We start from the raw sequence: 24,191 nt of genomic DNA, 5'->3' as shown, positions 1-24,191 counted from the left end.
CGATTTCTTTTTGATGAGTATTATAGACCTCTGGGTTCTTTCTTGTATCCAGACCGTACCTCTGATGATATAATCACTGGAGTCTGTATAAAATTGATTATATATATATATATATATATATATATATATATATATATATATATATATATATATATGTAATTTAATTTGCTATTACCATTGATATTACCATTTTGTAATGTGCGATCAGCCAGCACAGGGGTCAGAGGTCTAGCATGGATGGTCTCTCATGGGTTTCTACTCCTCTCTTCGTTCCTTCCAGTGAGGTCTACCAGAAGGTGTACCAGCCAGGCTGACCACATCGGCCATGTTCCAGGACACCATTTTTACATACCGTATTTGCTTGATAAGATGCCCCCCGAAAATTTGAATATTAATTTAGAAAAATAAAAAAAGCGCCTTAATATAAAGACTACCCTAAAGGAAAAAAGTTTTACAGTAAACTTACATGTGAACTATTTTTTTTATATTTAATAAAAACTAGCTAATGTGATCTACCCAGATGTTTTAAAGGACAGTATAGTACGTCCTAAAGTGCAGGAAGAAAAAAAACAGGAACTTTACCTCCGTAACTCACTTGGACCACTAAAACCGTGCAAGAATACACCATTTTAGAGACATTTAGTAGCCTGATGGGCTTGGCAGTTGGAAGGGTAAGTATGCTAATGTACGAGAAGTACAGCCTGCTGCAGATTTGCAGCATTCCAAAAATTTCAGTTTTAGTCTATCACATAGACAGCCCTCCACAGCAAACATGTTTACACACAACATTGTTTTACTGCATTAATGGAATTCAGATATATTGTTAGTAGTTTCATGCTGCTGAGCGATGCGACTCAAGATTCATACCACAGGGTCAATGAAATGGGACAATTATGAGCTTCTTCCTAGGCCTACAGGCGAGGTTCAGGACTCCTGCGGAATAACAAAAGTTTTGTCGCAAAGGACTATAACGATCACGTGTGGTTTCCTGCAAGCTGCAGAATCTCAATAAAAAGGCATGTTTAAGCAATTTACATACTGGTTTAAGATTTTAAGACCGACAACTCAAATGTTGATGCAAAAATATTTTAATATGTAGAAACATTCCTAATAAATGGGATTCTTATAAATCTGCTTAATAAGACAACTTTTTACAACCCGCATCATAGCTCAGTAACCCGCGTTCAGTTTAAATTTGTTGAATGGAACTCCTCACTTGTGCGGAGTGAGGCCCTTGTAAAACTGCTCATGCCTAAGCCCCAGCGATACGGCAAGCCACAGCAGTAATGAGAGCGGCGCCTTTGCCAGAGCCATCATCTGATCGGAGGAAGGAGACATCACACTGCGGAGCCAAACTCTTAACGGTCTTGTGTACGACACCTGCAAAGCTGCGGCAAAGAGATAGCATATTAATATAATACAATAAAAACTGCCATTGTCTAGAATACTGAAAATCAACATTTTAACACTAATATATGCCCTGTACTAGTTTAAAACTAGCCATTTTCTGGGAGGTTATGTAAAAGGAAAAGCTTTGGTACAAACTGGTTGAAGTAGTAACCTTCTGTTGACGGCTACAGCGATTACTCTTTTGCCTCTTTGCCCCAGAACTGCCCTTAAGGAACTGCTACATTTAATTCGACGTCTGAAAAATGTCCAGATTTAGTAATCTGACAATTTCTCTTTTTCTTGATATTTGTTTTTAATATTTCTTATTATGTTGAACAGGTCTTATTTTGTTAATGCCCTAGAATAGTTTTAAATCTGTGACCCAGTATGCAGTTCACACTGCAGCCGTTGTCAAGTTTTTGGACTCTATCAAATTCTAAGCATGCGTCCAAAGTTAGAGAACATAAGGATAAAGAGCCGCCTCTCAAATGCCATGTTACCCAGTGGAGTACTAGGAAGCTGAAGACCACTTGACAATCTCGCTGTTCTGTTCCAAGTCTAACAAAGTGGTTGTCAGCTCCATTCCTTTGTAAAAAATATTGTCAGACAGATCTGTTACTGCCTGGTCAAAAAATCCAATTTTTAATAAAATTGTGTGGATTCATACATATAATACCCAATATATATATATTATATATATATATATATACACATACTACACTATTTTTATATGTACATGTGTACACACAAACACGTAATGAATATAAAATGCTTCTCTTATACAGTACATATTATGCAATACAAAATAAATATAGAACAGCCTAAAGTATAGTGGCATTTTTTCCACATTAAAGCCTTGAACTGGCCAGTTTGCTTTAGGGGATGTGGTTACAGGCAGGGCCTTACAGAGACTTAAACTTCTAAATATATTTTCAACTGTCTTTATACATATGTTGTGAGTTTTATGACTTCAGAATACTGATTCACTTATTCTACAAATATTCTCTAGAAAAGAAGAAACGGGGGGGCGGGTTACACCGTCTCATATGGCTGTACTTTTCTTCAGGAGATATTATGGCAAGCTGTGGAGAGGGACTTGTTGGGTGACAACAATATTATATACTGAAAGAGTCAGTTTTATTGTCATTCCTAATTATTCCCCTAAGAAGGGAGACAATATATTAAACTTACTGGGGATGTAGTTTGTATAGCGTTCCATCCACTCCTACAGTAACTTTCAGACTGTCCACGCCCCGATTTTCTCTGATCTTCTCCACCACAGCAGCAATGCCTGCAGCACACAGCTGTGCTGCTCTTCTTGACACAATCATACACACTTCCTTCACCAAGACTGTGTCATCACACGTACTGCGCAAGCCTAGGTCAATCAGGATCGACCTAACTTGGACCAGGCCCAACGTATCACTGTAGAGGTTGAACAAGTTATGAGCAATTGAATTCCCAGCTGGGTTCAAACTGTATACACAGACAACCACTTTGTGCACAAAAGGTCCACTGGCACAAAAGGCAACACTGAAGAACCAGCTTTAGTAAAGGGCTTAGGAGCCACATGGACAACTTCTTATTTTATATAAAAAGAGCAACCCCCCCCCCCCCCCCGACACACAGCTACTGGAGAAAAATAGACTTGCCTCTCAATGAGTGAAAGAAATTTGGTTGGGAAGATGTCTCTTGTCTGTAACCTCTCTGAAATTTTGCCACCGAATAAGATTCCTGATTCAGTGAGGACAATGAGAATCTGGCGCACAATTTCTCCAAGATACATTCCACTGATCATTTTCTCATATCTGGAATGAAGGTGGTACGTGTAAAGGATTAGTCTTTATTCAATAACAAAAGCAACATTCATCATGGTTAAAAAGTGAATCCCTTACGTCATTCGAGGAACACAACTCAGTTTTCAAAAAAATTGGAGACCTGAATTTTTATTTCCAGACGAATGTGGAGACCAACATGGCACAAAGTGTGATAACTAGCTATATATGTCATTGCACTTAAAATGTTATTTCAGAATGCTTTGGTTCCTCCACATTGCTGTAGATGTCTTCAATATATACCCCACTGGCATATCTGATCCTTCACTAAAACAATTAGAGGTGAAACTCATTTTGAATAATCTTGAATGACAGCTACATGATTTAAAGTAATGGCCGCTACGTGTAAATCTAGTTATAACTGCACCAATCATTAGAATAATGAAAATACAATAAGCCAATTCCCTGAACGTAGCTGGCAGTAATGGCCCTCCCTCAGGACAAATGTTTGGCACGGCATCCTGACTTGTTCTAATATACTATGTGCAGGTTATCTGCTGAAGACAAGCCTTCTTGCAACTGTTATACATATGCAAGTCATCCCCAATGTGTATGTCACCTGAGACCATGCAGTCCCTAGGAAGATACAACACACAAGGCTCAGTAATGCACACAGCTAAAGGATGTTAAGCACCTGGGATGGGAGTGCTCAGTTAAAGGTGGCACTCCACCTGAATTTAACACTTTAGTAAAAACAGCATTAGAAACATAATTCTTATATGCCAAATAGTTGTTTTTTTCTACTTTGCGTTAAATCATTTTTTTCTTTTTTTGCAGAGAATGCTTGCCACTGGTCACAGACAACTGTCTCCATGGAAACTGAAAAAGCTTCCTTAAAAATGTGTGTTATGCAATTAATCAATTGAAGATTTAAAATCGCTAATGTTTGTTTGATTAAACATATAAAAGAGGACCAATTACAGAGAACCAAAGGTTTTAACAGTTTCCAACAAAATGTAATTGGTTCTTGGCCCAGGAGCCATACAACCCTACCTTTGTTTTCCAGGGTTGATGGAGAACTGATCAACATCACGATCAAAGCTTGTGGTGATATCATCAAGGCAATCATTATCTCCAAAGGCCCCCCATTCCATATTAACGCACATCTTTCCTTCTCTCCCTTCCAATACCTCCACATTCTTCATCTCTTCCATGTAACAAGCATTGGTTCCTGTGCCTACAAATGAAAAATGATGCTTCAGTTCACAAACGAATGGGCTAAGATTTTACTCTATTATTCCCATCAAGCAAAACTAAGCATCCATAATTAATTTTTTCAGTTTTTACCTCTGGTATTTTTTGCAGTCAAGGGTGGTTGAGGGTGAATTGGTTGAATAACTACTTTTGATCTATTATGGAATCTACATTATGCATGACAGCAATCAGCTCTTAAGTAAAGAGCTTGTCCACAGATTAAGGTTATGGTTTTATGGCCTGTCTGCTAGCTAGGACCTTACCTACAATAAGCCCAACCTCACAGGCCGAATCATCATATCCACAGGACATCATTGTCCCTACTGTGTCGTTCACCAAGGCAACAACAAATAGATCATAGTTCTGAAAAAAAATACACATAATAGTTAAGAAAAAATAATGGATCAGCACAGATAAGTACTAATGGGGGGGGGGGGGGGGGGACAATACATACTTTTTTCCGGATGGCAGCCTCTCTAAGAAGTCTGACCACATCTTCTCCTACGCACCCTGCTGCACTGAAGCCCTTAGTCCAGGTAATCAGTATGCCCTGTATTACAAAAAAAACCACAGATACTGTATTTGCTCAGTTATAAGACAACCCTGATTATAAGACGACCCACCAATATTTTTATATTAATAAAAAAAAGAAGGCCTGAATATAAGACTACCCTATAAGAAAAGAGTTTTACTAGTAAATATTAATTCACATGTAAACAATTCTTCATATTTAATAAAAACAATGATAGGAAAAAATGCATTTTTTGTTTTTATTGCCTTATAGTTGCCAACCTGCCCCAGATGTTTACCGGCTGCCAGAGAGAAGGATCCAGGTCTCCTGCAGCGCTGTGGGGGGATCCTCCTCTCTGGAAGCCGGGGAACATCTGCGCAATGTGCACTGACAACCTCCGCTGCTGCCGGCTGGTACATGGAGCACCGGAAGGTCATGTGACGCCGGTGCTCCGCCATAGAAGTCCCAGCAGAAGCGCTGGCAGCAGTGGGGGCTGCCAGAGAGGAGCGCTTTGGGGGATCTGGATCTTAGTCTTATAGTCAGACCTCTATTTGAGGTCTGATTATAAGACGAGGGGTATTTTTCAGAGCATTTGCCACAAAGTAAGAGTGGCACATCAAGAGTTCTTTACCTGGTCAAGGCTGGTCTGTTTACAGGGAAATGAGAAGGTGAAGCCAAGAGGCAGTCTTCTCCCACAGAGATTATTATCTTTTTGGAACTCTGAGATGCAGTCCACTATATGATCAAACAACTTCAAAAGCAAGAAGATAGTCCCAGTAAGAATGGTTTCATATGCACTTGTATCTCAATTTCATTTCAAAATGGTTTATATATAAAAAAAATAAAAACATAAAAACAATTTAGAGAGGGAAAGTAGAACATTTTTATACCAGGCATGTTGCTTCAATATAAAAACAGATGAATCTGAGACAATGGTCTAATGAGCCCTGTGGATATGGATAGCAGAGTCATATACAGGAGAGACACAGATTTCTCATAAAAAAATTATTTTTGTTTCCTACAAAATAGTGGTAATACAGATTGCGTTCATTTTAAGCATTATTTTTTGTTAAACATGGGGCTCCAGTAAATCTTTTACTTAGGGCCACCTAACAAAAACTCCAGAGCTGTCCTTGGTTTATCGATCACAGCATCTGTCTGAATCTATAAAGCATTAGAGAACAAAGTATAGATTCTACAATAAACATGTGATCTTCATAAAACCAGTGGTTTGTTATATAGTACAAATACTTTTCAAGTAATAGTCATTATTTACAAGGTCCACAAAAGCTCATTTGAAGTTGTATTTTTCAGCAACTCTGCAATAATACACAATGATGCGGCAATGACGATTTAGGACCAGACACATGTAACTATAAACAACGAGCCCTCAACAGTTTACTACATTCCGAGAGTGCACACATACCTCCTCTCCTGTTCCTTGTATTACTTCCTGAGACAAAGAGAAGGTCTTGCTCACAATTTGCACACCTCCCTCTTCTTTACTTCCAATGTGCACAAACAAAACGCGGAAATTTGTCCCACCAAGGTCCAACGCCAAGAAATCTCCACGTTCTGCAAGGACAAACAGGCCAGACTTACACGATGAAAGAAGGTCTTAATTTTATATATTACTACTACATTAACATACCTGTCCCATCAGGAGTAGCTCTCACATACGTGGGAAGCATCTTCACAGTAGCACTTGGCTGGGTCTCTTTCCGTAGTCCGATCTCCATTTCCGTACGCATCATGCTTTGAACTTCTTTCAACCTCTCCTGGCACAACTTAAAAGGGTAAAGAACTTCATCGATATGATGCCGCTGAGCAACGAGACGCTGAGCCACTGCTGTGACTATAGCGGTGCCCTTCCCGCTTCCATCCTCCGATAAGAGAAACTTAACGTCACATGCAGGAGCTAACGTCTGTAACGTCAAACGGAGACGCTCGCTAAACCTGAAAATAAAATGTAAAAAAAAAAATTAAAAAAGCTTTCAAGGGAAAGCCTTTCAGGCAATGACTGGCAATAAATATGGAATGATAAAGACTCCCAGCTTCTTTTGGACCAACATTGCTATATCCATTTTTCTTATTAAGATGTGACTTGAGTTTCTAGACTCTCCAGACTAAAATAAAATGTTCAAACCATACATATTCAACTAAATAATGTACCTCAAGCCAGTGATCAGTAAAAACAGCTGCCAAATAAATGTCATCTTTTGCAACATTCACATTTTACAAAAAATTCTCCACTTGGTAAGGTACCAGACAACAGGACATTAATGACAAAAAAGCTGCCCCTGGCACGCAGTTGAACCAGCCTAAAGGGTTCCATGCATCAGAGTGTATATGTGAATATGTGGCATCACTTAAAAGAAGTGGCTGTACCACTGGAAGGTCCACAATCAACTACCCTGCTTCAGAACCAGCCTTAACCCTGCCTCTAAAGTTACTACAAGGAACCCAATTAGAACAGTCACTCTCACTGTGCCAGAAAAAAAAAAAAATACATACAATGGTGTACTTTTTGCCCCTGCTGCCGCACCGGCCATGCTCAGACATAGTCGACAGCTGCTCTAGTCTCCTGCAGTCACAGGAAAATAGGGACTATTGCTCAAGAATAAAAGCGGGTCGTAATACTGAAAAAAATGTGTTTAGTTACCCTAATAAGACTGACAGTTTTCATCCACTTGTCACATGACACGTATCCGCAGAAACTCAAATATAGGAACAAGGTTAGCCCAAACTCCCATGGACCATTTTGTCTTCATATAACTACAATGCCCTCGGAAGATTGCCTAAATTACAGAGATGGATTTTTATCCTCCCCAAGAGGGATCACCTACAAACATTACATTTCCTAAACTATTGAGCATTAACGATTTTGGGAGCTTTATCTTCTACCCCATCTGCTGCACCCGCATTAGACATTCACCTTGTGTGATTTTGTACCACCACACCATTAATACCCTTCCTAACATCAGCATTTGTTGCATAAAAGCATCTTATTTTTATGTAAACCAATACAACATTAAGCGCAGAGCACAGGCCAATCTAGAAAAGCTTACTTTGGGTGCATCTTGTACACTGATCCATCCACTCCAACAGTGACTCGGTCTTGAGTATTTTGACGGTTACGTTGTATACGGGTGGCTACTGCAGCAAGTGCAGCAGCACACAGGCTGGCAGACCTTGTTGAGACAGCACTGCAAACACACTGCACTTTCAAGCAGTCCTGGTCACTTGGGCTAAGCCCCAGCAAAGTCAAGACGTTCCGTGCAGCCTCCAAACCGGTGTGGTCACTATGCAAGCAGACGTACAAGGGCAATTAGCACTGAATTAAAGAAGCTTCACAGAGTTAACAATGGCAAGAATGAATAGCATGAACACTCACTCTTCAATTTCCGAAACATGTCTCGTCCTAATACTCCCCTTGGAGAGCAGGTCTGATGTTATGACACCATCAAATAGAAGTCCTTGTCTGGCCAGCTTCACAAGCACAATCCGTACAACTTCTCCCATATACATTCCACTCACCATTTTATCAAAACTGTATGGAGAGAGAAATGTGAAAAAGGTATATTTATTTAACTTGCTAAAATTTGTTGTGTTGATAAAATACATTGGGCTGATATAATGTGCTCATTCACAACAGATCCATGGCCCACTTAATGGATGTTAAAAAAGGCCACCAGCATCAATTACCAGCAACTTAAAGTTTTTTTTTCCCTCCCATAACCACTTCCCTTTCTAACAAATATTCTATCCAAGGCATGCAAGCACAACATGTACATCTAGGGCTGCATTAAGAATAATGTTGATATGATTTATTGAAATGATTGCAAGGATAGGTTAATCAATGTTTTCATGTTAAATACTAAACATTTAATATTTTCCTTACCCCCGAATAAGAAGTAAGCTGATCTAACAATTGATTCAGTGGCGTAACTAAAAGGTTGCAATCACAGGTAGGGGGTCCGGGGACGACCCCTGAAACCACTTCCGGTCTCCTTGTGCCGTTTCAAAACTGTTCAGAAAGGGCTCACAAATGAATGTCTATGTATAAGTGTGTGAGGATTGATGTGTAAGTGGCGTGAGAGAGTGTGTTAGCGTGTGTAAATTTGTGTGTTTACATACGTGTGCCATAATGTATGATGGGGGGTCAAGGGGCAAAGATGACACAGATAAGCTGTTTGGGGGGCACCGACAAGCTGGAGTAAAGATGGCACAGGCAGGCTGTTTGGGAGCATTGATAAGCTGTTGGGGCAAAGGTGGCACATATTGCTTGGTGATTTCATCGTAAACTCTAGCTCTACCCAGCATGGGTCCCAGGTGTGCATACTGCCTGCCATGGTCGTGCTTGGGACTTTACAATCACAAGCAGATTCTCTGTTCAGCCTGCCACTTAAGTGGTGTCACTGATTCATTTTACCTTCGCCACCTGCTCTTCTCCTGTATTGCTGGCTGTACACACCTGCAGCCATTCTGCTGACCTGTACCCGTCACCTGTTATGTAAGCTAGTTAAATCTTTTCCTGGCATGTACGCCTTGCCTGTTGAGCTTGCCACGTGGGTTGTTGTGGTATTTATTTTTTGCCGGTTTACACAAATACAAAACTATGCACCTGCCCATAAATCTGACCACAGTTATGGCTTATCATTCTGTACTGTGCCTCTGGACTGGTCTCTGTGCCTCCTCACACTGTGATTTGTGGCCACTAAGGTTAATCCGACTACGGTTTTGTTTACAAGGGTGTGCATTTTCTGCAACTGGACTCCACAGTTGGTGTCCCTTTGTGGGATCCTGACAAGCTACCATAAGCTGCTGGTTCCATGCACGGATTCTTACTAGAAGTGACTCTGGAGCAGGCAGCACAGGTGTGAAATAAAACATTACAAAATATTAACGCGCAGGTTTTGGCAACTTAAAACAGGCTGATTGAACATCAGAGCATGTACTAGAAGAGCATTATGCCTAATTCTGGATGGGGGGGGCAACATATAAAAGCAGGTCTCTGTTACCTTTGCTTGCCAGGAGCGAAGGATTCGGTATCCACCTGCCGATCAAAATCTGTCTGAATGTGACTTAGTCTACCATCGTCTCCAAGGGCACCCCACTCTGTGTTGATGCACATTTTACCTTCGTCCCCTTCCACAGACTCAACATTTCCCATCTCCTCCATGTAACAGACGTTGGTACCAGTTCCTACAAGAGTTTAAAATGAAAAATATTGGTTGTTGAGGAGGAGGGGGGGGGGAACATTTAGCTGTCCTGGGAGTTTGGACGCATTTGCTTAGTTTTTGTATAGCTTACAACCAAAAAAGCAATTTACTCTGTACCATAGGGAAACCTGTATTTATTTTCCTTACCTTACGTGGCACAATTCACAGAAAACTGGTTTGTGCCAAACCGTACACACCTTTATATAATATTAGAGTAAAATGTGAAGTTGTTCTCTTTAGAGGTGGTGAGGGCAGTTAGCAAGGAACAGCCATCCTTTCCCCCAGCATTCTAGCCAGCTGACCTCAGTTGTTAAGCTTCAGCCGTCTTAAGCAGCAGTAATTCATTTATTAAAACTTAAATAGTTGGCGAAGCAGCAAATCAATATGTCACCATGTAGCAGCAATTCCTTTTCTGGTAAACATCAGGCTTTCTTTAAAAAAGCGACAGTCTAATGTCCCAGTCAACCTTAATATAGAAGAATGCATGTGTTAAAGTACTCCGAGTACTTAGTTTATAGGAATTCTTCCAAACACCACAAAAAAAACATGTACCTGACTAAAATAGCAGCCATTCTTCTATGATCAAAAATGCATTACTACTAATTGGCTGCTGAAGTTGTCAATCAGTGGCAACCAATTGGAGTAGCCCTGTCACTGATTACATTTAAGCAGTCAATCAGTGGCAGGAAAGTGCTCCCATTGAAATCAATGGGAAGACTTTTCACGTGTGCTGTGTATGGAAGGGAGCACACTCGGCCGAATACATCTCATGTAGGGCATATAGCTGTGGTGGGGAAAGGGGCAAATGCATTTGACACTGATGTCTGTAGTGTCTCTTTAACAAAGCTGTCTGTTGGCAGGGGGAACAACAGGATACATGGTTGCCAGCCTGGGTCTACTTTGCTAGTCGTATATTACATACCTGGTGGCACTAATGGGGTAGAATTCAATATGCATCTCTTTATACCCACCTACTATAAGGCCAACTTCACAGCTGTGGTCTTCGAACCCACAGCTCATCATTGTCCCTACTGTATCATTAACAACAGCAATTACATCAACATTATAATCCTAAAAGGAAAAGTAACAAAACATTGATTAAGAGACAAACATTCAAAATAGATCCAGTCAATGAGCAGAAATCTGTATGCGTCAACCAGATGATAGTTACAATAGGAATGAAATAGCAAAGCAGTAGACATGTGCATGGCATGCATAAATCACGTTGGGCAACCATTTTTATTTATTTACCAATTCCTCCTCCAAGGAGAAGGTCCCTGACACCTTCTGGACTCTCCTTTCATTATAGAAATAAATACATTTTAAAAACGAAAAAAAAAAAACCTAGAGTAAGGACGGTCAAAGAGGTGCAGCAGCAGAGCCGGGCAGGCAGATGATAGGAACATGCAGGCTCGTGGAGCAGGACTGGATTTCCCCCAATATTATATATTAAATTGTCACCAATATAATAGATGATATAATAGAAAGTTAAAAAATGAACTTGTCCACAAATTACAGGTTTGGCTAGTATCTTAAATGGCCAACTGTGTTAATCAACTAAACTCTACTCATGAACAGGGGAAAGGTGTCTGCGACAGTCCCTGTAATACACTACAGTAGTAGTCTCCAATCAACCCCACAACAGTACATTTTCTGCACTAAAATAAACTATTACTTAACTTGCCATATGGTAGGTGAGCAATGAGCATTAATCTCAGCTTCTATTCAGCTCACCGTCACTGTCTCACACTCCAACTCTCATCAGTCTTAGCTGCTACTGACAAGTTACACTTATAGATCTAATGTTTCTTCCTTTTCTGAACTTTTGCAGTTCATTTTGTCAGTTTCGTCAGAGATCGCCCTCGTTCTTGTTGATTCTTACGCGTGAAACAGCCAATTTTCGTTCAAAATAAAGTTTGGCTGAAAACAAAAGCACGAGTCTACAAAGCAGTATCTGCGCAGTATAAGCGCAAGACATTTCAAGACAGAATGGATGGAGTCAAATTTGTATTCATTATCTGATGGTCTGATTACCAGTTTTCTGTTTGGTCACCATGTGACTAGGAGGCCAAATAAATAAGTTCTCTGCACACATGAAGCTTTTTCCAGTTGGACACTCACCCCTCGTCTGCGAATGGCATCCTGTAGCAGATGTGCTACATCCTCCCCCTCTACTCCGGTGCAGTGAAATCCCTTCGTCCACGAGATCAGAACACTCTGAGAGAAGGACATGCAACTCAATGACAATGGCACCAGGTGATGCATTTATGTTCCATCCATTATGCAGGAAAGCCTAACACTAATGTGTTTCATCCGTCACCTCAGCATTTTACTTCTTAATATATAGGCATTTTCCATCTACTTATACCCATGCACACCCAGACGTTTTATTTTAACGTTTCCAACATAAGTTACGTCAGTTGTAGATACATACGCAAGCAATGAAAATATCCATTGGGGACAGGTCTCACCTTATCCAAGCGACTCTGCACACATGGAAAAGAGAACGTGAAGCCAAGAGGCAAGACTTTTTCATTGAGGTTTCTTTGGTGGAGAAAACGACCAAGACATTCAGCAACATGGTCGAATAGCTGTAGAGACATTGCATCCAATAAATAATAAAGTATATTCAACATTCAGATAAAAAAAAAAAAAAAAAACTACATATAGACACAAAGGTCTAGCAGAATAATTACACTAGACTAAGCTAGTTGGCTGTTCATGTTTTTGAGACTTAAGTGTTTATGGAATGAACTGCTTAGATTGTAGCCAACTGAACAGACCCAGCCTACATCTAACAATGCAGTCTAAAAACCAAACGAGGCAAATCAGGAATGCTAAGCAAACAGTAACCATTGTTAGCTTGTTTAACTACAGTTCACATGAAAAGTATGAGCTTGGTGTGTTTTTTGTTAGCAAATGCCAGCATTTACCTGTTGACCTGTGCCAAGCATGATATCTTCAGGTATGGCATATACTTCACGGTCCATTTCCACTCTTTGAGATCCGTCCAGCTTCACTTTAATGATTCGGAACTTGGCCCCACCAAGGTCCAAAACCAAGAAGTGACCTTTTTCTGCAGAGGAATCATGAAAAGAAGTTTGTTTACATTTTAGACATTTTAATACCAGTCTAATATAGACTCCAACATCCAAATGTACACTTTACTAACCATAGAACACAGCAAACTCTTTACAGAACAGTTCATCAATTCACAGAGAGAACAACCTAAAAGCAACTGTTCAGGAGGATATGATACACCTGACATCAAAGCTGTTAACACCCTGGTTTTATTGTTCAGCAAGGAAAAGAGAAAATGTTGAAGTTGCAGCATCTTAGAGGACTGGTCAGGAAACTAATGTAAGTCGTTAGCTACTAGTAGGAATCTAATGAAGTCCTACTGAACCAATGAAAAATACACTTACATTGTTGTCAAGGTAGTACCATTTTGCCTTTAAACGTCCCCCCTCTGGGGAGGGACAGGGGCACTCTGATGCTTCCGTTTCAAATGTTCATGACACAGACATGATTCAACATGTGTATTACCATATTAACTAGTTACATAGAGCACTACATAGCAGGGACATAACAATCATGGTCACAGGGGTCGCATTTGCGATTGTGCCCACCACTCCAGGGTCCCTTATCCCACTTGTCTGCCCATTTGGGTGGGGGTAATACTAGCCATCCACGACGCTCATTCATGGAAGTGGGAATACACTGGGGTTATGTGACCACAGGAATGTAAGGGGGTAAAGATGACAGAATGGGGGTGTGAGAGAAAGTGTGAGGGAGAGAATGAGAGAGTTGCTAAGGGAGTAAGAGACAGAGTGATTATGCATGTAAAGAGACACACCATTGCTGTAGATAAAATTGTGTGCGCTGGGGCACAGGCAAGCTGTTTGGGGACAAAGATAGCACAGAGAAGCAGTTTAGGGGCAAAGCTGTCCCTGTGGGACATGTTGCTTTGTGAAGTGGGGGGAGCAGAGCAGTTTTCACATCAGGGCCCTGGGGTTTCTAGTTTTGCCCCTGCTGCATACAATATGAGTGTTGGCTCGGAGGATGCAAGAAGCCAGCAACATGAAATTTGCCATATTCTGCATCCCCCTGAAGGAAGCAGAGAAAAGGAAGCGGAATTCTGGGGGAAAAAAAATTAAAGTGTATAATAATTAACAGCTGCTTCTAAGTACACAACAGACATTCATGCAAATCAGACGCATGAGGTCTAACCTATAATTTGCAGGGGAGTTAATTTCCTCCTGTTATTTTCTCACAGCGGAATTAGGAAAACGTATATTCCCTACCACTCTAGGCCAGTTTGTTTATATGAAGCATCCTCCACGCATAGACTAGGTGTGGGTATATTAAGCCACAAAGGAAACATTATGCTAAATAGTTTAATGTCATACAGTACTAAAAAGCTACCAGACTTAAAAAGGGACAAAAAAATGTGGTCACAGGATTAAAATAATGTATGACCGATGCTGTACCAGTCTGACATTCATTTAGTGTTTACAGATTTCTGGCTATTCACACAATTGCCATAGGAGAATAGAAAGAAAAAAAAACTCTTGATTAATTGGAACAAAACAAAAATGTATTTGGCTTTGCCATGTGCGATTATCTAGTCACATATGCAGTGCTGATAAAGCAGGCATCTGCTCATGGAGAGAACAGAAGTACTTCTCTAACAGAACAACGGATTGTGGATTTCAAATGTAAAAGTGAGACCGTGTGTATGTGTGGTATAACTCCCATTCTAAAAAGTCATGGTGTTTAACAAGATCTTCAGGAGTGATTTTAAATGTAACCAATTGGGTGTATTCACTATAGAGAGACATGGCAGGATAGCTTGCAGGAGTGTTGTGGTTCCATCCTCCTCACTTTACTATTCATTATGAAGGGCCAATACTAGTAAGCTTCTCCAGTATGAAGGGCTCAGCTGGCTCTATAGAATGCATAGTTCAATACATAAGAACTATCACAGTTTTAACTACACATTACTGAGGGCCAGCCAGGCTTCAGCAGCAGAATCTCAATGGGGTTGGAGCTTCATAATGTATAGTGAAGTCAAGGAGGTGAAAAAAAAACCTTCTTGTCAACTCCACTTTTAGTGGACAGACTTCATTAATACTTGTGCAAACCCAGGACCACAGCATACATATTCAAAGACAAAGAAGGCCCTTTTATAGTGTGCAAGTATGCTGATGGGGAGCATTGGAGAGGAGAGAGTGAGGCTGGATGGATGGATGGAGGCTGGATGCTTGGATGGAGGAGCGAGAGGGAGGATGAATGGATGGATGGAGCTGCATTTGGTAACACAAAGAACAAGGTTTCAGGTCATTACTATGGAGAGCGGGGGTATGGAATTTGCAAAATAAATTATTATTAGCAGCTAATTAAAAGGGTGCATCAGGTGTACATATGCTCATTACAGCAGTTAATTTGAAGAGGTCAGCCACCCCTGATGACAGCACATACAGGTGACAGATGTGGTTACATAACCATTAAGCTAATGATAACACCCCACCCCCATAAAAAAATTAAAAGAAAACACAGAGCCACAATGAACAGAGCATTACTTCCCAAGTTAAGTGACAAAACATATCCGCACCATTAGATGAAAATGTATTGATTTAAACTGCATCTGGTTTTAATGTAATTAGTAGCAACAATATATATTATTTATTGCATAACCCTACTGGTAATGATGGACCAGAGGGAAATAAGATATTTGATAAGTACACAGCTGCATAATTGGTACACAAAATAATGCACAACAATAGCAACTAACTATATACCTGGATTCCTTAGTATATATATATATATATATATATATATATATATATATATATATATACACACACATACACAAAGCACTATATCTTTAAATCCTTCGTGTTACAGGTGGTTATCACTATAGAGGGGTTTATTCATGAAAAGGAGACATTGCAGGTGAGTTGCAGTTTCATCTCCCTCACTTCACTACTCATTATAAAGGGCCCACACTGGCAGGTACCTCCAGTTAGAAGAGCCCTGCCTAATGTATAGTTTGATACATAAAGAGAATAAAGAAACCTCACTGCTTTTACTACAAGTTATAAAGGGCTAGCCAAGCTCTCCCTACAGCAGAAACACACTGGGGTTGGAGCTTTAGAACAAATAGCAAAGTTAAAGCCACAAATCTCCCTTTAGCGAGCAGACCCCCAAAGGAATCAATAAATGCACCAATACCGGGTAAAAGACGATTCATCACACTTACACTGAGACAAAATAAAGCTGCACTAATCAAACACAAGGATCCATTCCTCAATCCTTCTAATCAGCACAGCCCATCCAAATGGCTTATTATCAGTCCCTGGGCAACCAGCACCCTCAACCTGCCTTTTAACTGTTTCCTTCCTCAATCACGATCTAATCCAGTCAAGTTCCACCCAGCCCTACGTCGATACTCACTGGACAGATTTTAACTTTGATTATAATTACCATTTATTTTATTAGAAGCTACTTCTGTAAAACAAGCATATGGACAAACATTTCCCAAACACTTTTACAATCAATACAATCAAAAACACCCTATACTTTCACTTCTTCCTTTTCAATCGCTGTAATTGTTTCAACAACATATTAGTTTAAAGGTTAATTTAATGGCTTATATAAGAAAACCCTTATGTTATAATTGCTTCCCTGTCCTGAATTCACCCTGCATTCTAATGCTGCCACAACCCTCCTCCCCAGGGAACACCTTAATGGGAAGGATTCCTCATGCAAATCTCTTGATGATTAACCGACAGAAGTTCTCATGTACATATGGATGATGTGGATTTTGTGTATGCGTATATATACGGATACGTCTAACATTGGGGGATTCGTATAAAGCTGATGCACAGCCATCGTGTGCATTAAAGTGCATTTGATGGCTGGATTGTCCCTTTAATTTTCGGTAAACTGGAAACGGCATTGAACAAGAAAGTACACTACATCATTCCTTTCTGAACATAGCGATAGCTCCAGTGTAAGAATTGTTTCACACTCGTATGCACTAAAATAAGGTCACAGATTTATTTGCTATGACCCTGAAGAATTCTGGAACTGCTTGCTAAAAGCCCCCCCATAGTAAAGCACCATGTTAGTGCTGCATGGGTGAGTATAGCCAAGCAGGGGAAAACGATGAAGGCCATGGGGGATGATCTATTTTCCAGAAAAGTACACACTATGAAGCTCTCACAATACTTTCATGCAGTCGATTACTCAATGCAGCTAATCAGAAATGACAGGTTTACCAGAAATATGTTGCACAATGTTTCCTTTTTATATTGAGGTAGACTACAATTTCCCCGTAACCCAACACACTTACTGTTGTTTAACACTCCACCCTTTATCTCCGCACAGAGCATACTTCCCAGGGGATTATATGGGACAAAATGACCTGAGAGTAACCCTGAGGTTGTCATTTTGAAGAGCATCCATCGCAGAGTTTTCATTAACGTTCTTTCGAGGCCAACTTTGCAGACTGAACAAATTAAACGCCAACCACCTGTTGCAATATTATGTAAGATCTACTTCACTTACTCTACTAAATGGAGGAAACGCCTTCACTATCTAAAAGGAAAATGCAATGGTTTGGTTGCCCTTGGCCATATGTCAATTCAGCCACGTCTAAAATTAAGTCCAAACACTTCATATTAAGAAGCACCTCTGGGGTCTATTCACAATTTTCCAGGACTTAATATTCAAATGGCTAATCTATTTATGCAGATCCACCCTATCATCTGCATCTCGGCCACTCTTTCACTTCCACTAAGTGTGCCACAGCTATGGAGATCATTTTATGTGATAAATATGTCTCTGGCGTGTTTACGTACCTGTTCCATCTGGGGTTGAGCGTACATAAGTGGGCAGCATTTTAAGTGTAGATGGCTTCTCTGGATTTTTCATCAGTCCACGTTCCATGTTGTCCAACATTAGGTGTCTCACCTGCTCCAGCTGTGCCTGTGTCAGATGGAACGGCTGCAGGCAGTGCTCCAGCTGTATAGAGCAGAACAGATGTTGAGAAACAGTTTCTAGCTCTATTTTCATCTATTTGTTCATTCAGTTATTGTTTTTGGGTGACATAACCATCAAAATAGATTAGCATATTCAGAAGAAATAATCTCCTCCTATGCAAGCTCTAATATATATATATGTGTCCAAGTTACATAAGCTTTCAGGGACTCAGCAGTTTTTTGGGGGGTTTTTTTTCACTTTTCTCATCCCGTTTTCTAAGCACAAGACATTGGATACTGAAATAAAAGAAAACCAAAGGTACATGGACTGTATTCAGTGGTGGGATTCAGCCGGTCCTTACCGGTTCACGCAAACCGTTTCTTAAAAAATGATCAGTTCGCGCAAACCGTTTCTTAATTACCCTATTATAGGCCCCACTCCCCCCCCCCCTTAAAGTGGTTGTGCAGCCTATAATTGGGTTTAGGATCCAGATCCCCCGCGCCGCAGCAGGGGACTTGGATCCTCCTTTCCGGCAGCAGCGGACATCTGTGCGATGCAGACAACCCCGCTGCTGCCGGCGGCTCCACCTCTGAATGGGGCTGTCACCACGAAGCAGCGCTGGTGCCGCCCACGAAGGTCGCGCTGGCCAGCTGAATCAATTCTATTTCGGATCAACGGGGACGGCTTCTTAAAATACCACCCCTGTCGATTCGAAATAGAAGTGAGTCAGCCGGCGCCGCTCAATAACTTTTGTGGGCGGCACCAGTGCTGCTCAATGACCTTTGTGGGAGGTGCCAGCCCCGTTCAGTGAGGAGGATGGGTGGAGCCGCCGGCAGCAGCAGCGGGAATCCAACAGAGTGCACGTTGGGGTCTTCGGTCAGGTAAGTTGAAGTAACTGGGGGCATGCTTGACAGTGGGAGGATGGGACAAATGGGAGACTGGGGGCAAAGGCAAACTCTGTCCCCAATTTCCTATAGGCATCTTTGTCACTAAATAGCTTCCCATAGTCCCATGTTTAGTGACAAAGATGCCTATGGGGAACTGGGGACAGAGTTAATTAATGGGATTAATTTATGCTAATTAAAAGTATGCACTGGTGCTTTTTAGATGACTGCTTGAGATTTTTTTAATGTGACAAATGCAATTGATAAAACATCAAGGAGGCATCATAGATTTGTAAAAAAAAAATACTTTGTGAAAAAAGGGTGAAAATGGCATATACCAATTGTCAAATTGTTTCTTGCAGTTTTCACCTTGTTTTCAAGAAGTAGATTTACAAAAATCTACTCTTTGTTTTATTAATAGCATTTGTCACATAAACAATTCACAATCAATTATCTAAAAAACACCAGTGCATACTTTTTCCAGACTTCTATTGGACACTTTGATTAACTGCTTTTCATATCTATATATATTTGCCAAACAGCTTGAAATTGTTCAAAGTGCATTTTTTACAGTAGATTTTACTTATTTATGTGTGACTGCCTGAGTCTCTGTGTGTGAGAGAGACTGCCTGAGTCTCTGTGTGTGAGAGAGACTGCCTGAGTCTCTGTGTGTGAGAGAGACTGCCTGAGTCTCTGTGTGTGAGAGAGACTGCCTGAGTCTCTGTGTGTGAGAGAGACTGCCTGAGTCTCTGTGTGTGAGAGAGACTGCCTGAGTCTCTGTGTGCGAGAGAGACTGCCTGAGTCTCTGTGTGCGTGTGTGAGAGAGACTGCCTGAGTCTCTGTGTGCGTGTGTGAGAGAGAGACTGCCTGAGTCTCTGTGTGCATGTTTGAGAGAGACTGCCTGAGTCTCTGTGTGCGTGTGTGAGAGAGAGACTGCCTGAGTCTCTGTGTGCGTGTTTGAGAGAGACTGCCTGAGTCTCTGTGTGCGTGTGTGAGAGAGAGAGAGACTGCCTGAGCCTCTGTGTGCGTGAGACTGTCTGAGTCTGTGTGTGTGTGAGAGAGACTGCCTGAGCCTGAGTCTGTGTGTGAGAGAGACTGTCTGAGTCTGTGTGTGTGAGGTTTTTATTTTTTAGTACCAAATCTCGGAAGTGGTTACTAAAAAAAAATGAATCCCACCACTGACTGTATCATACTTTAACTTATAGGTAATATGTAACATAAACTATAAGATATCTGAGGTGGGCAGGAATGCTAACCAACGATAACATATACCTAAAGTGTTTTAGACTAAAGTGTCTACATATAGCCACGCAGAATTTAAACCACTTAGAAACCACTTGTATTGTTGAGCAACATCAAGGCAGTGATATACCGGAGTGTGTTATACATGCTGATGACTTCCACCAAGTGGTAAATGTGTGCAGTTTCATGCAGTGTTAAGTGTCATGACTCCCTATTGTTTAGCACAAGGCTATAAGAAAATGACTTAATGTTTTAGTATAACATATCAAACCTAATATACACATATACACATAGCAGATACGCAGTTGTCAAACCATTATATTATACTAAAAGTATTACTGTTGTGAAATAAAGTGCTACAGTTGTTCTTCTGGGAGTTCCTGTCTCAGACGGGGTTTTTTGAGTTCCCAAAAGTCATTTTAAATATAGAATGGATTCTTCAGAAGAAGATTCATCACCAGAATATGATGTCATTGCAAATCAACCGATATATAACCACAAACTTTAATCAAAACGCCCACCCAACGCTTCCTCCAAAAAATTCTCCCATCCATAGGGAATGGATGCCAAGCTACACGTGTTTGCCGCTCCGTTCTTGCCTCTTCTCACTCCCAAACGCAGATCCTTACCCAGGGGCCAGAATGTCCATCAGCAGCCCCAACTCCATGCAAAGGCAACAAGACAGGTGATTAAAGCTCCTATACATACGTGATAAAAAATATGTTTTGTGGCTGCCAAATGTGATTGCCACATGCATGTGAATGATTCCTTTTAGTATAGGGTATCATGGAGATGTCACACATTTTTATAATAATAAAATTTATTATACATAATAACTGCATTACAAACATTCTATTTATGCCCTTTACACGGTGACATATGGTAACATCTTACGCACCTCTTTTTCTGCGATACACCATACATCTTCCTTCACTCCCAGATGCGAGTTCGCCATTGCGTGATGTTTCTGGAAAAACCAAAGATGCAGGATGAGTAGAGAAACAGCAGCAAGAAAATAGAAAACAAATAGATGATAATGGAATAAGAGTTTAAAAAAAACCCAGCAAAATGTTGTTCCCCTTTTGAAAACTAAAAGGGGAAGTGTGGCTAGCACAGTGAGAAACAGTGTAGAAATATATGATTACCGAATTACCGAAGGACGGACTTCCCCATAAAGTCACAGGGTTTATTACTGTTTAGAAGTGTAATACTTTATCATATAACGGGTCAATGATACATTCTGGGGCATCACACTCTCACAAGGAAGTAAACTTCCCGGCGTCAAAAGTTTTGTCAGGCTGAACAGTTTGTAGACGTGTTACTGGACACGTATTCCATGAAGATGTGACTGCATTAGTAAAGATTCCACAAACAAAAAGAATTAAACAACCAATAACTCCCTGGTGTAAATTGTTTCATTGCGTACTTTTGTGGCAGCTATTCAATACCGAGATGACGCTGCTAATTAATACCTACACCTCTACAATAAACTGTAGGAAATAAGCAATTTTAACAACCTTCCTGTAAATTCTGTAAATTGACTTAAACATACATAAGTATACACTTTCACAATCTTTTTCGCATTTATGATTTCTATGTGCTATTTCATTTTTATGAGCGGCCCCCCTCGGGAGCCACCAGGCACACACATACTACCACCTCCCGGCCACAGTAGCCGACAAAGTGCGGTAATTGCTTTGCCACCAGTTGTGTGCTTGCAGGTCATTAGCATACAAGGGCCCCTACCCCAGATTTCAGGGCCCCTAGGCATGTGCCTAGTGTGCCTAATGGATAATCTGCAAAGGGTGGCAGGAAAAATACAAAATTACAGTCAAAAAGCAAAAAATCTTTACTAGAAAGAGAAATTCATTAAGTAACATCAATGTATGAGCTGAAGTATATTAGAGGAAAACAAATTACAGCAGTGATGTACATACATTGTGTTAATGTTATACATACCTACGATAGGAAACAGTCCCCAGGTACGAACACTGCAGTATGTGCCTCTCTCTCAAACTCTCAGTCTTAACTCTCAAACACACTCCCTCCACACAATGACATTTCTTCCTCCCCGTACATTATTATTTACCAACGCCCTCTTCTTGGCACCAGAAAGCAGGAACCATCCCAAAGAGTTAGGCAACTTGTACTGTATTGTTGGTAACTCCTGAGTAAAATTGTAACACATCCTGCAGTACACTAACTGCACAGGAGCTAGACAAGCACACACAGTAATAGCATCCCCCACATGCACACAGGGTCCTCATGGGAAAACACACTCACATCTATCTCTCTGTTCTTTGGAACACACAACCTCATATAGCATATACACACTGTACTGCACTGCATTGGGAATATACAGACTATGCACACACATAGCCATGCTGAAGGGAGATAAGAATAAATACATCAAGTAGCGCATACGGATTTATACATAGGAACTACCATCTGTTACAAGACTATTGGGATTATGAACACATAATGTGACTTTTTTTTTGTCTCAGGGGGCACTATGGCAATACTCGTTTTCTGTGCAACCTGCAACACAAAACAGTGTATTTATAGGGAAACTCTCCCTATTTTGTTATTACAAGTATCACACTAAAAACATAGCACAATCTACCAGAAAAATACCCTGATTCCTTAATATGCTGATTTGAGGTAAAGGAATGACTCAGTGTTAATCACCTAGACTGACATTGTGACTAATGAAAGTCCATGGAGGGGGGGACTTCATTGGCACTGCTGTAAAGAATCAGCTCATTTGAGGTATGAAAACCCCTGGAAGAGTGCAAAGACTGTATGGCCCTAGAAACTTACTGCCAGGGTTGTATATCACAAATCTACTCAAAAGCAAACAAATGACCAGAAAGGTTACACAGATCTTACAAGGCTCTCTATCAGACATGCATTTATGTTTAGCATCAAGGTTGATTTTGAATAGTTTGGAGGCCAGGAACTGGGTCCTGATTTCACCTCCGGCCACAGAGTCTCATTGCATATTCTCGAAACATGACTACCTTGTTTTGTGTCTGGGCATCTTATGGCAATAAGTATTCCTTAGTGTTTGCATAATTGTTCTTTTCATTATTTGGTATTAGAAATGCCAAACACTTTTTTGGGGGGCTTAGAGTGTTTAATAACCTAATGGTGACCCTATGCCACAGTAAGCATGGACTATATATATATATATACTGAAATAACCACAGTTTTTAGCCTACATGCCTCCACCAGATCAACACCTTACACCAGATTAAGAACCCAGGAACATACATACATACATATCCTTACCCTAATACAAACCCTTTTCCAAATGACCACCTGTGCGTGTATATATATATATAAAGCAGATGAGTCATATACCAGAAGGTATAATATACATAACATAGGAATATCAGGAAGGTATACCCCTACCCTTGAAAGTCATGAATTGGTTTATGAGGTGTCTGCCAATAGCCTTTTCTATATTTACAGTAGTAATCTTTTCATATGCAAGAATTAAACAATTGAGATAAGGGTACCAGGAGCATTAGTCCTGTTTTTCTAGTGCAATTCATGATTAATAATTAATTAAAAACATTACCAGCTAACCAGGGGATCTACTAGAAAAAAATAATGGTCTTCTGAGCAAGTTATTTTAAATAATTATGAAGAAAAAATACTGTAACTGCGTTCAGCACAAAAAAAGCAATAAAGACCCGTTTCATTAACAATTTTCCTGTTAAAGACAAAGAATTATTTCTAGCTGGAGTGTGAGATTTTAATACGTGCATTAGACAGACTGTCCTGATCGCCTGTAATAACCATGCATGAGATGCTAACATATTACAACAGTAACAACCAAACCAAGGGCAATTAAAAACAAAGACTATAACAAAGGTATAATTCAGCAACATTTCTTGCCAAAAAGGAGGCGGGTACTTTTAGC

General features: G+C 40.4%; 1 protein-coding gene across 1 annotated transcript; it reads right to left on the bottom strand.

Moving 5' to 3' along the window:
- Nucleotides 1-1,252: 1,252 nt before the first annotated feature.
- On the bottom strand, nucleotides 1,253-18,104 carry LOC149299434 (hexokinase-2-like). The gene is made up of 17 exons (XM_089485996.1): nucleotides 18,017-18,104; nucleotides 13,085-13,227; nucleotides 12,623-12,742; nucleotides 12,273-12,368; nucleotides 11,123-11,222; nucleotides 9,951-10,134; nucleotides 8,324-8,479; nucleotides 7,998-8,231; nucleotides 6,581-6,885; nucleotides 6,356-6,504; nucleotides 5,561-5,680; nucleotides 4,873-4,968; nucleotides 4,682-4,781; nucleotides 4,218-4,401; nucleotides 3,042-3,197; nucleotides 2,581-2,814; nucleotides 1,253-1,388 (listed from the first exon to the last, which is right to left on the bottom strand). The coding sequence occupies exons 1-17, from the start codon at nucleotides 18,102-18,104 to the stop codon at nucleotides 1,253-1,255; spliced, it is 2,601 nt and encodes an 866-aa protein (XP_089342122.1).
- Nucleotides 18,105-24,191: the final 6,087 nt, after the last annotated feature.

Source organism: Sceloporus occidentalis, unplaced genomic scaffold (genome assembly GCF_023333645.1).
Source record: "Sceloporus occidentalis isolate IW3139 unplaced genomic scaffold, rSceOcc1.0.p SCAF_28, whole genome shotgun sequence".
Taxonomy (NCBI): Eukaryota; Metazoa; Chordata; class Lepidosauria; order Squamata; family Phrynosomatidae; genus Sceloporus; species Sceloporus occidentalis.
The sequence above is the reverse complement of the archived record's forward strand: the minus strand, read 5'-3'. Positions and strand labels throughout refer to the sequence as shown.